Raw genomic sequence first — 13,633 nt, 5'->3', positions numbered from 1 at the left:
ACTTAAGCCTCAAAGTCTGTGTTTTATTTCCAATCTAATGTGCTCACAGAGCCAACAACAAAAAATAAAATGTGCCAGTCTTAATACCACTGAAAAGACGAGTCCGCCCCTCCAGCCTTCCTTTTAAATCAAACTGGTTTTCTCTGCCCAACAAAGAATTTGTTTTGTTTGCAGTTGTTTTGTTTCTGTGGAATTCTTTCCAGCAGGGGACACACCGCTATATCTCTTTCTATTCAGGTACAGATCGTCGGATCCAGTACATGATCAGTAAAGGTGGCAGCGAGGCCTTGCTTACTGCGCTGGTCAACACCGGCCGCAGTTTCAGCCCCAACTACACCCTTCTGCTGCCGCTGCTGCATCTGCTGGCTAAAGTTGGACACAGAGGTGAGGATGAATAAAAAGATGAAAAGCAAAAAAAATGTATGATGATGGATAAAAACCCAAATGTTTGACACTTTGACCAAACTTCAGTTACACCAGAGCCACGTTTCTTTTAAAGGTGACCTAATTAGCCTGTACAGGACATGCTGATTGGATGACATACTGTAACCACTAGCACCTTTTTGGTTATTCAGCAGGGAATCATAGCTTGGTACATATCATTAGCATTGCACATTATCTGACCAATAGAGGAGAGCAGAGCTCGGGTCAGGCCTATGTTCCCTCAGTTCCAATTAATTTTTTCTTCCATCAAAATTAGGCCCAATGATCTCTCAGACGTGCTGTCTGACACGCCCACCACAGAAGAACAACATTGTACTCTGGTGAGGCATGTGTGTTCTGGGAGGCGCGCTACGCTAAACTAGCTTGGCAGGAAAACTAACAGCAGCACACATGCTACAAACTCTCCCCGCAGTGTTTAGGTAGCTACTCCTGGGTCATTGACAAATAAGGCTTCTAAAAAGGTAATTAAAAAAATTATCTTCAAAATGGATGTAATGCATATTTTTGTGTCTGGAAAAATGTGGTGAAACAAGTCTAAGTTGTGAACCAACTTTCATAGTATTTTAAATAGTTTTTAACAGTATTTTTAACTTCACAGGCTAAAAAATGTCAGGTGGCGCAACCACATATTTATAAAAAAATATATATATTCCTAATATTTATTCAAACTGAAATTTCTGACAAGTATCCCTTAGAGTGTCTACCGTGTCTAAAACATCGTATTTTGTGGTTGTGTTTTATATATATACAATAATTTATCATAATTGCGTTCTCTTGGCCAGATATTTAGTATATTTAACTTTTGATTTTACATTTAAACAGAGAAACATAATAATACAAATATACAAATGAATACATTCAATAAAATAGTTCTTCACATCATATCAAGCAAAAACAAATTCACTTTAACCTATTATTTATTGCTTTAAATTAATATTTTACCTGGTCGCACCACCATGACATTTATCAGTTCAGTTATGTCACCTGACAATATTAGTAATCACAGGAAATATGCAGAAAATTTGCATTTATTTTTCAAATACAACAACATGCTTTTAGTTAACAGACTTTTTTTAAGTAAAAGAAGTAAATATTTCATAGTAATCATGTTTAGCACATAACTGGAATAGGCAAAATCACAGTCGCTTCCGCCTGGGGTGTTGCAGCTTCTACCACATTGTAGCAGCGTTTTGCACACACTCCATACATGACTTGTTGAGGTCCTCTTGATGATGCAATAACCTGTTTACTGTTTTCCACTTTCATTTTATAATAAAAGTCCCATCTTTACAGCTGTGCCACCCTGACATTTGAGAACATTCAAATTGCTGGACAAAAGTTTTTAAATTATCGCAACAGCTTAAAACTATTGGTATTTGTAAAAATTTGATTTATTTGAATCGTTACAACAATAAAAGCATGCCATAGTATTTTATTTTGAATTTATTATCATTTCAATACATTTTTTAATAGTTTTCTTGAACCGTGTGTATTTAAAATGTGAGCCTTGTTTGTTACAGAGCGTGCATTAATCAGACACATTTTGATGGGGGAAGACACTGTGTCGTCATCAGCACAGGAAGCTTTGGGGGTATGTGCAATAGGACGGATCACCCGTGCAACACCTCGAACCCGACCATAACTAGGGCGTGAGCGCGAGTCTGTGATTCTCATGGGAATGTTCATGGGTCGTGGAGTGGAAGTTACGGTAGAGGCTAGGGAGAGAGTAGTAGGAGACCCTCCATGCCGCCAGGAGGAGCTAGTGTTGCTTGTAGGGGATGAATGCGGCTGATGAATGATCGTAGAGGAGGAGTGACAGAGGACAAGGGATCCAGGATCATGTGTGCCAGGTGTAAACAGTCAATCATGTGAATAGGAGTGAACAGCATGCTGTAAATTAGCCGCTAGCAGGCGGCTACCCAGTTTGTTAAAATGAATACCATCGTTCTTAAAAGCGGAAGAGCGGTCCCAAAACAGATTAAAATTGTCAATGAAGCTCACGTTGTTGGTCCTGCAGGCGGCCTGGAGCCAAGTGTGGAGGCTGAGGACTCTTCTGAACCGCTGTGATCCACGGCCGAGTGTTGGAGTTGGACCACTGATAAAAGCAGACAGTCCACAGCTGTTTAAAAAGTGTAGAAGATTTGTAAAATCAATCTTGGTCAACTCAGACTGGTGGAGGGCTGTATCGTTGATTCCCACATGAACGATAATTCGCCGAATGGTAGACGGGAGGGCGTGCAGCCAGGCCAGGCAGTTTCAGCAGGATGTCTTGAGCTGTTGCTCCGGGGAAACAGTGTGTCGCCGCGTTGAAGAAACGGGTATTCCTGATTATTGAGTCCCCGACTATCAGTGTCGTCGGGGCGAAGAGGGGACGAGGCGGCAACACTGCGCGTGTAATACGCGTGGATGGAGGCGAGGACTTAACCAGTGGTGGCAGAGTGGACGAGCAAGGACTGAGAGAACGGGGGACCGAAGCTCGCCGCGGTGCTGGTGTAAAGCGGAGCGGCGTGTCCTGGGGCGAGAGGAGTGCTCAGTAATGACTGGCGTAGGGATGTCGGGGGACCCGGGGCTGTGGTTCCCTTGAGGCGGCAGCTGGGATGGTGTAGGAAGCTGGGAGTCCCTAGCCAGAGGAGGGAAGTCGTGTAGGGCAAGGGCATCATATCCATTCTTCAGCTGGACATCGAAGTTATGGGGTGTAGGAGAGGGATGTCTCCCTATCCGGCTGCTGCGAGCACAGACCAGGGTCCAGGGCTCGTGATGTAATGGAGTGGAGCTGACCAGGGCGTTAGGCTTAGCTCCGAGCCGTAGCCAAGAAGCCTCAGGAGCTGTGACCGGAGGAGGGGCCGCGGCAGCACGACTGGAAGCGATGGAATCATACACACGGTCGCTGGCTGTGTCGGTTTGTGCTGGACCGAAGATGATGAGGTTCCATGAGGTTCTCGGCCTCCTGGATCCTGTAGAGCGTGGATATTCTTCCTTCCAGCTCTGTGATTTTATCAACCAGGTGGGCGCAGCTGACACAGTCAGATGGAGAGGTGAGTGGAGCCATAGCAGATCTGGTGGACAATTGGGCTCCAGCCCGTAGTCCACAGCCTTGTCCAGGTATTAGCAAAGGTGGAAGCTGATTCACAGACGGTCCCGTTTTCAGTTTGATGTGTGTAGACACTCTTATATCTGTGGTCTCTGTAGCGTTAGCTAGCTTCAGAGCCCAGGGCTAACAAACGAGCCAGTAGTAGCCCAGCAGGCTAACCGATCTGGGGAACGCAAAAACCTAAGAGGTCTAGTATGTGTTGGCTGACACCGTACTACTAGTTCAATTGACACAGATCAGAACAGCTAGGATCTCAAAAGTATAAGGCAAAAAATGTGGCCAAAACTGGAGAAAGAAAAAATGCCAATTTGTTAAAAAGGGTGAGCGGAGAAACAGACACGACGCCACAGAACGCTGACGTGGCTCCTAGTGACATCCGGTTCCGATCAGCATCTCCATATCATCCAGTCATATCCCTTGGGTGTGACTAAGTCAGTCTCTTCCATCCGGCCAAATAATAGATCGATTGGCAGGAGTGGATGATGGCCGTACAGCAGAGGTAGCCAACACGGTGCCCGCGGGCACCTGGTTGCCCGCAGGGACCATCCGAGTCGCCCGCAAGGCATGTTCTAAAAATAGCACTAGTCCCCATGGAGCTCCGTCTAAAAATTGTAGTTTCTGTTCTTTTTAATTAAAAACGCTTGCAGTCATGTAGATTTTAAAAGGAAGAGGCCGCCGCACCGCACTAGGTTTTCAGGTTTCGAATGGCAGGCGCTTCCCGTTGGCGGCGGACGCACCGCCCCCGCCGCAATCGCACACCGTCGTCAGGTCCGTCAGTCCTCGGAACAGGCCGCGGGGCAACAACTCGTGGGAGGCGGGGGTAGAGGCGAGGCAACGCAGTACGACCGAAAAGGCCCAGACTAGAGGTTTGAACGCAGGCGCCCAAAGACGCTCGCGTGCCTCGGAGGGTTGGATCCCCCCTCGGCTATAGACGAGACTTTTTACTCGTACTCGTTCTCAAACTCACAACCCTGATCGTGGTGCAGTTTCGATGGGTAACCAAACCTGGGTATGAAGTCATTATATATGCACTCCTCCGCAGTCCGTCCAGATTTGGTCTTTGTAGTGTATGCTTGGGCAAATCGTGTGAAATGATCAACTACCACTAGAATGTATTGGTAGCCTCCTCGACTGGTCTCAAGATGTAAGTAGTTGACACATCAAAGCTCTACAGGGGAGCTAGTGGTTATACTACCCATGGGGGCACGCGTGACAGGTGTTTTTTGTTTTATACATGGGCACTTTCTTGTGACATAGTCCTCTATCTCTCTCTTCATGTAAGGCCAATAAACCCGTTCCCTAGCCAAGTGGATCACTCTCTCAGTTCCCACATGCCCCATCTCGTCGTGAAGATGTTTCAATACCACATGCCTGTATTTTGCAGGCAGGACAAGCTGCTGTCTTTCATCAGTCTGTCAGTACAGAAGCCCATTTTCCAGGTGTAGTTTGTTCTGCTCGTGTAAGAGCTTTCTGGTGAGTAGATTTGCTGCTTTCCGTGTCTCATCGGTAGGGACTGTGCTTGTCTCCTTGAGCCTCACGACCTCTTCGATGGTGGGGTCTTCTCCCTGTGCTCGAACAAGCTCATTGTGACTTATTGTTGGTAGGAGCGTACGCGGCTCTTGGCTTGTGTTAAGAGAGGGGATATGCAAGGCAGTGATCAGGGCAACATCCTTTCTCTGACCTGCTTTGTTTCCCTCCCAGGTCGTGCACACAACATCTTGGGATAGCTCCTCAGTGCAGGCTGTGATGTATTTCTCAATATCCAATGGGATACGAGACAATGTATCTGCATCTATGTTCATCTTCCCAGGCCAGTACTTCACATCAAATCGGAAATCACTGAGTTCTCCTACCCAACGATGTCCAACAGCATTTAGCGTTGCTGTGTTCATGATGTAGGTGAGGGGGTTGTTGTCTGTATAGATCGTGAAATGCGGGGCATAGTACAGGTAATCCCTGAACTTCTCGCACACTGCCCATTTCAAGGCAAGAAATTCCAGCTTCCCACTGTGTAGATTGTAACTTTTCTCAGCAGGTGTCAAAGTTCTCGAACCATAACCAATGGCCCTCAACTTCCCTTCCTGCTGCTGGTGAAGGATAGCCCTGAGGCCCTGCTCTGATACGTCAGTATGCAGTATGAATGGTACCACGAATTGCTCTAGTGTTGCTTGATGTTCTTTTGACCATTCCACAGGTGCCCTAGAGGACAGTTGGGGTCCTTTAGATTTCCCTCTGTGTGTTGGAGTCACTGACATTCCATGTTTCACCTGCAGCAACTCGTAAAGAGGCTTTGCAATCCGCGAGAAATCCTGAATGTAGGATCGGTAGTAGCTTAGGAAACCAAGGATCCTTCTGATATCACCCACTCTCTGTGGTGTCTTGGTTTTGAGCAACAGCACCGCCTCCAGGTTTTTTGGGTCAATTTTCACTCCTTCCGCAGATACCAGTCGTGCCACGTAACGGACCTCACGCTGGAAGAGTTCACATTTCTCGGGCCTTAGTTTTACTCCATGACGCTGGAGGGCCTGTAGGACCTTGCGGACTCCCTCAACATGCTCTTCAAAAGACCTTGCATAACAGAGTACTTCATCGAGATATGGAATGCAGTACTCGTCCCTAAGGGAGCCAAGCATCTCCTCCATACTCCTCTGAAAGGCTGCAGGCGCATTAGAAAGGCCAAAGGGAATACGCACCCATTCGTAGAGGCCCCAGGGCGTGATAAAGGCCGTGAGATGTCTGGATTTATGGTCGATAAAACCCTGATGGTAGGCTTTTCCCTGGTCCAAGATGCTGAACCATGAATAACCACCAAGGGTGTCAGTCAGGTCTTGGATCCTGGGTAGTGGATGTCGATCAGCAACAGTCTTTTGGTTTAACAGACGATAATCTATGCAGAAGCGTAACGTTCTGTCTTTTTTTCGAACGCACACCACTGGGGCAGAGTAAGGAGACTTGGATTTCACTATCCATCCCTTTGCCAGAAGGTCCTGGACGTACTCCTTGACTTCCCTGAGCAGTGGCTTTGGCACAGAGGAGTATGCTCTCTGAACAGGAATATCATCTTTGAGATTGATCGACATTTGCAGACTCGGAATACAGCCGATATCGTCACCATCTTGTGCGAAAGCTGCTGACTCCACATATAACATTTTCTTTATTGCCTCTTGCTGTTCCTCTTCCAGGTGGCTGGTATCAACTGGTGGGTGCCACAATGATGGGCTTTCACCAGTATATGGAGCAGTGGCACTGTTGATTGTCACATCCTGTTACGAGTGGTCTTTTGAGTCCTTGTCAGGTGAGTAAGTTTCAACTACTTTAGCGATTGGTTGAATATTACCCAGAGTTGTCTTTCGTGGCAGGGTGATGTCATGTTTTGTATTGCTACTGGCACAGCTAAATATGGTCGCTTCTGGTTTTGGACTTCAAGCAAGCCTTCACCCACATCTAGCTGTTCCAATGGCACGCTGTCTTCATCTGGTTTAAACAAGACAAGGCGGTCAGATGGATCCATGTTGGATGGAACTCTGCACTTTATCCAGGCGACCTGGCCAGCGGGAATGACAATGTCATGTTGGCCTACTCTCAGGCGTCCATGCTGTGTGGTGGCTTTGTGGTGGACATGCAGCTCACTATAGCCTCGGCTTTGTCGGTTAGGAATGAGATCGCCCCACTTAACAGGGTAACCAGTGTTGGAATGATTTTCTCTGGTTGTCCCAGGATTAGTTCCTCCACTACGTTGAAACCAACCAGCGGCCTCTCTAGGGGTAGACTACTCACTAAAAAGGGGACACTGATCAGCAGGCAAGTTTACCGTTACTGCAACCCAACCATCAAATGAGATGAGGCCTCCGTTCACTGCATACACTTCCAGTTCATCATCATCTTTCATCAGTTCAGCAATTGGCCGGGTCTCAAGATGAGGTAGGTGTTTGTCTTTCCAGGACCGGTCGATCATACTGACTTGAGCCCCTGTACTCAGCAAAGCATACACAGCTAGCCCGTCCAGGTAACATTGGATTATGGCTTTTCTCCCAATTAATCTTGCAACTTGTTCATTTTTGGTGTTCAATGGTAACTCGGTGGGGATCCCCTCTGTCCATTTCTCCCTTTTGCACAAGCTACCACTGGAGAAGTAGATGGTGAGTTGTTTGTCTTAGTGATGCTTCTTGTGTGAGTCTGGTTTCCACTGACACCATTTGGCTGGGACGTTTGAGACCCGGTCACTGGGCGCCCCCCTGCAGCGACCGGCTCCAGTTTCCCTGGTGCTTGGGCTTTTTGAGACAACCTACGGCTCTGTGACCTTCTTCACCACAGTAGAAGCAATGGTTACAGTTAGACAGGCCCTGCTCCACACATCTAGGACAGCCATTAATTCTCTCCCTTCTTGGGTTAGTCATTTTCCTTGTCGAGCACTGGCACGTCTGCTCTGTTTTCAGTGGCTGTATGGGTTGTTTCATTGAGTGTACTACTCTGGTGAGTGCCTCAATTTTGGCTGAGAGTTGTTGTATTATATCCATTCCAGCTGCATGTTCGGTGATCTGTTCCTTAGCACACTGTTCTTGTGTTGCGCTGGCACTAAACTGTGCACTGCGAACATTAGTTTGGTTTTGGCGGGGTGTTGGGCCTAACCTCCGCTGCCTCTCACTTTCCTCACTAGTTATTCTCATCACGTGTCTGAGAATTGTCTCATCTTTCACCTCAGCATCTGAGAGAAGAGGTTTTAGTTCCCTGCGCATATCATTATGTCTGTGTCCCAGTCCCTGATACACTGTGTGTAAGAAGACGTCTTGGACTGTAGCTCTGCTGTATTTTATGCTTGCATCAGGAAGGTTAGATGTAAAGAATATTCTCTGTTTAAGTTCAATTTCTCTGTAGAGGAATTGTTGTGGGGTGTCATTATCGTTCTGTTTAGTGCACATCAACTCCTGAAATAGTTCAGCGCTATTCTTTTCTCTTAAATGGGAGTGTAAGAATCCTTTAAGTTCTGCCACAGTCATATCATCTTTATTCATCAACATATCTTTAAAGTTGCCTGGTTTGATCTGTTTGCACACATTACTGTAGGTGATGTCTGAGTTGTGATCACCAATTTGATCTCCCTATATTTTGAATTCTCTACGGTGGAGGTATGAGAGTTCTCTGATGGAAACCACCTTCTCACGTGGTTGGAGAGTACTGGGTTTAGACTGGTCACTACTGTATGATGTCTCTGTTCTGTGCAGCTGATTGTGTTATTGAGGGCTGTGAGGAAACTGACTGTGTAGTAGGTGTGGTAATACACTGCATACATTTCTTACTAAGCTCCTCATAGCTTAGCAGCATTTTCTGTAGTTCACTATTTGGTGTGGACCCCACTGAACTAGCCATAGCATCACTGATGTTTTCAACTACTGGAAATGTTTGGTTTGTATTCACTGCAGTTGTGTTGTCTGTGTCACTAAAGTGAGTTGACCTAGCTCAACTAGTTGCAGCATGAGTAGTGTCAGTGGGTTGGTCAATAGTGAGTGTGTCAAATAGTACCCCATCCTGACACTTAACATTATCAACAGTGTCCTTCAACATCAACAAATCCACCATACCTTTGTCCTCTAACTTAAGAAGACGCTGACTGTTCATGAAAGAACTGATGTGTTCGAAGCAACCCTTGAGATCGCCGTCTTCTAGCACAGACTGGTCCTTGTCTGGCTCTAGACCCACCATTTTGGCAATTTGAAAGAGTTCATCCGCTGACAAAGTGAGTAGGCTCTTTCTAATGTCCCACACTAGGCTCTTCCTCTCACTGTCCGACATCGTAGCTCTTTCCTTTTCCCTCACGTGCGGTTCCACAGTCCAGCAACTCCGTCTCTGCTTCAGTTCACCAGTCTACGCCCACATCCGTCTCTTTTCTCCCACAGCTTTCATGGATTGCAGCATCAGCTCAGCTCTGGTCCCAAATTTCATCTATCACTGGATCAGCTCCCAGCCTTCCGGTGGTGCCGATCCCGGACGAGCCCCCAAAAATCTGTTACAGGTACCAGGACTTGTACCAGGTAGACAGATGATAAGATTCTGCAAACAGGACACACAAATGACATAGGGCAATTTCACGTCTGTTCATCTCGCCTGCTCCGCAGAGTCTTTTCATCTGTCTACTTGGTACCAGTCCTGGTACCTGTAACATTATCATGGACTCTAATTTTACTTTTAATGCCAACATCCATGTTGTAACCAAAACTGCCATTTATCACTTGAGAAATTTATATTGAGTGTCCGTTTCTCTCCCAAGCCAATACTGAGAAACTTGTGCATGCTTTACTTTCTGGCCTACCCAAAAAAGCCATCGATCAACTTCAACTCAACAAAATTCAGCTGCTCGTGTATTGACCAGGGCCAGAAGGCGAGCACACATTACACCAGTTCTGAAACTGGCTACTTGTAAGTTTTAGAAGTAAAAGAAAGTAATCAAGTTACGTTACTTTAATATGGTGATACTTGGATAAGGATACTGATTCAAATTATTTTAGGAGGTAATTAGTATCAGAATATATTTTAAAAGTAAGCATCACAATCCTGCATTTCTGAAAATGTGTGTGGTCATGGCAATAATTCCCACAGTTTAGTTATGGTGTTGTAGCGGGATGCGACCTGTCTATGCTGTTTTACCAGCCACTAGCTCCCTGGGTCGGCTTAATGGTCGTACAGTCTAGTGTTTGAAAGTATATTTTTTACTTACATTCTATACTGCCTGGGGAAGCTCCAGCTTCAAGATTACTTTACAACAGATAGATTTCTGCATAAAACGTAACCCTGAATAACCCGCGTTAGAATCCTATGTATCTCCGTTATGTGCTACGTTATGTGAAGCAGTGGGATGACAGGTTAAGCTTTATGAAGTCCTTTCACTATGGGATAAGATATGCCGAATCATTTAATCGGGCCTATCTTGTTACCATAGTTATTGTATACAAGACCGGTGGATCTACCATACGCAAATAGCAACCTGGTTGTGATCACTTACTTGTTATGTCTTTTAGTCTGAAGTCTCCGAGTCACTCTCTGCAGGGACGTCAGTGAGTAGGGCCACCCGGAGCGTTCTGCGCCTTGTTATGCCGTGGACCAAGCACTTAAAAGTACTTTTAAAACAGGACTCCCCTCTAATGTGGATTTCCAACCTCGTATTACAGATGTTGCTGGTTTTATTTTATGAAAGTAAGATACAGGTTATGATACAAAGATTAATAAATCACATTACAATCGGCGAAACTGGCGATACAATGTTGTGTGAAATAAATGGATAGTTTAGACTCCTACCGGAGGTAAACCTCTAGAGCAGGGGTATTCAATTAAAATTCCAAAAGGTCCAGATTGAGAAAATGTCCTCGGGCAAAGGTCCGGAACATTACAATAATATCTAACTTGCGCTATTTAGTGATATATATATATATATGTAAAATCAAATAAAGAAATAACATTTGGTTCACGAGATGCAGGTAGCATGTTTTATACTTAATGTGAATATAATTCATACTTTGTTGGCATCTTATTCTGAAAACCGGATGTTCGTCTGAAGAAACCGGATGTTGTCTCACCTTAATGTTTCCGCTAACTTTTAAAGTCCTTCGCTCGCTCCCGATCTGTGCCGTTTAAATGCGTTTACCGGGAATTTCAGCATATAGGTGCACTAAAATGACTGACTATAGGATGTTTGCTGGCTTTTATCCCACTGTTCTTGTCATCCTCTTGTTGTTATGTATATGTATTGTCTCTTGTCTTTCAATTTAAAAAAAAATAAAAATTATAATACATTTAAAAAATGCGTTAACGCGCGATAAAATAATTGTCGGCGTTAATGAATGAATGCGTTAACGCGAAATTAACGCGTTAACTTGCCCAGCACTAATTTTAACAATTATTATTCTCACTTTTCAAATTTAACTGGATGGATTATAAATAATACATAGAAATACATAAATAAATGTTCTTCTCATTTCAAGTAAAATAAGAGCTGGATTAAAGAATAATAGAAAGATTTTCAAAAATGTGCATCTTAAAATAAAGTAATTCATTTTAGAAAAAATAATTTCACTGAGTTGTCCTGCAGCTTTAAATTCAGTTCATTCAGGTGTGAAGTGATGTAAATAAAAAAAGCCACAATATTATATTTTTGTAATTTAAAAAGAGAAATGTTTCTGCATGGACTTTATGTGTGGTTATTAACACTTGTTTCAGCTCTATTATCTCTGTTTACATCATTGTTGGTCAGTGAATTCATGTGTTATGATTCTGATCATATTGGACTCTTAGGTTTATTTTCTGTGTCTTCATTTAGATGTGAGTGGGTACGTTTGCTCAAAAGAGTTGTGCTTTGTCTCGTAGTGTCGCTTCATTTACTGCTTTTAATAATCGTCACGGTCTCTAAACATATGAGACACACTGGTTATAAACTGTCTGTGTGAAGAATTAACCTATGAGAGTCTGTTCATTCTTGGTTAAAGACTCTGGTCTGTCTGAACACTGTTCTCTCTTTGGAGAACGTCATGTGAACTAACTTCTCTGACTCACGTATTATTCTCCTGCTCTTCCTTTTCTTTCCTCGTCTCTCCCCCGGTGTGTGTACATCTCGCTCGGGAAACTTGTCAGAATACCCATATTTGATTGGCTGAGCTGCATCACGTGATGTGATTTATAACGCATTGGGGTACATCCCAAGTCTCTTAATTGCATCCCCGTTTCCCTCACTTGCGTCCTTTCCTTGCGTCTTAGTCCCTCCCACCAGGGATACATGGAGGAAACCATGCGAGGAGAGAGGAACGAGGAATTATGTTTTAAGAGACATGAGACGTCCTTTCCTCAGTTGCATCACGTGAAGCGACGTCTGTTTCTGATGATGGAGGATCAGCTGATCACAGCTGGATCAGCTGTCAGTCGGCTTTAACAGCTGGAGAGACTTTTGATACGTTTGTGTCTGTTCACGTGATCGCTGTACTTAATACTAGTAACTAATAAGACTAATAACTAATAAAGACACAGTAATCACCACTGTAGAGGTGTTTCTCTCTGCAGTCTGTTAACAAACTGTGTTCTGTGTTCTGTTTATAAGCACAGGATCCATTTCTACCGGCGGAATGCGATCGTCTTATTTATGAATTATTTGTCTCTGTACGTTTTGAAATTGTGACTGTGGCGTCATTATTAAATAACCCAGAATATGATTATTGTTTCTCTTAAATGATAAAACTCATCAAACACTCAGGAATGATGTAAAAAGTGTTTTGTCTCTCAGCTCTCTCTGACTTTAATTGTATTCATAATAAAAGTTATTGAGGGAAACATCAGATCATGAAAACACAAATCTTTCTAATAAATGAAGAAAGTTGTTTGTGGTCCTTTTGTTGTTCAGTCTACAATGAACATTTATTTAAACCAGACGGTGAATCAGAAACCTAATCAAATATAAAGCTTGAGTTTATTCTGTGATCTGTCTTCACTCTGGTATGAAACTCAAGTCAGTCAGTCCGATCGGCTGCAGCGTCCAATCACATGACTGATGAACAATGAGGGGGCGTGTCGGCCGTTAAAAGACTTCCTGGAAGTCTGTTCTCCTGGGTCCTCGGTCATGGCTCCGAGGATCGAGGAGCGAGGAAATGACAATTAAGAGACTTGGGATGTACCCTTGGTCGGTGTGTTTTCTGCACCGCTGAACAAGTGCCGTAAAGGCTGAAAAAGCTGCGCCGGTTAAAATAGAATCGCTCTGTCAAAATAAAATGGGTTTTAGGTCCTGGGTCCGGATACAACGGCGTCTGGGTCCGGATCCGGACCGCGGTCCCGACCCCTGCTCTAGAGAATCGTTTTGTGTGAAAACAGAGATTATTTCAGTTTAAAGAAATCACATTACAATCGGCAATACAATGGCGACGATGCAATGTTGTGTGAAATAAATGGATAGTTTAGACTTCTACCGGAGGTAAACCTCTAGAGAGTCGTGTTAGAATACCTAGCAAAGGAACCCTTCACAGTATTATGTTGAAATAAAGATACTTACTACCAAAGGAATCCCTTCAGAGAAGTGTATAGAGGGGTGAAACACACTACAATAGGAAACCCTATTGCAGTGTGGAG

General features: G+C 44.4%; 1 protein-coding gene across 1 annotated transcript in view; it reads left to right on the top strand.

The window, feature by feature from the left end:
• Positions 1-13,633, top strand: part of agbl1 (AGBL carboxypeptidase 1) — a 170,302-nt gene that overhangs the window by 33,941 nt on the left and 122,728 nt on the right. The window contains exon 5 of the mRNA XM_076076023.1: positions 238-384. Within this exon, the coding sequence (XP_075932138.1) occupies positions 238-384 (147 nt within the window). The remainder of the gene's footprint in view (positions 1-237; positions 385-13,633) is intronic.

This window comes from Anarhichas minor, unplaced genomic scaffold (assembly GCF_050575085.1).
Source record: "Anarhichas minor isolate MPS153535 unplaced genomic scaffold, ASM5057508v1 ptg000005l, whole genome shotgun sequence".
Lineage (NCBI taxonomy): Eukaryota > Metazoa > Chordata > Actinopteri > Perciformes > Anarhichadidae > Anarhichas > Anarhichas minor.
This window is presented reverse-complemented; position numbering and strand designations above follow the sequence as displayed.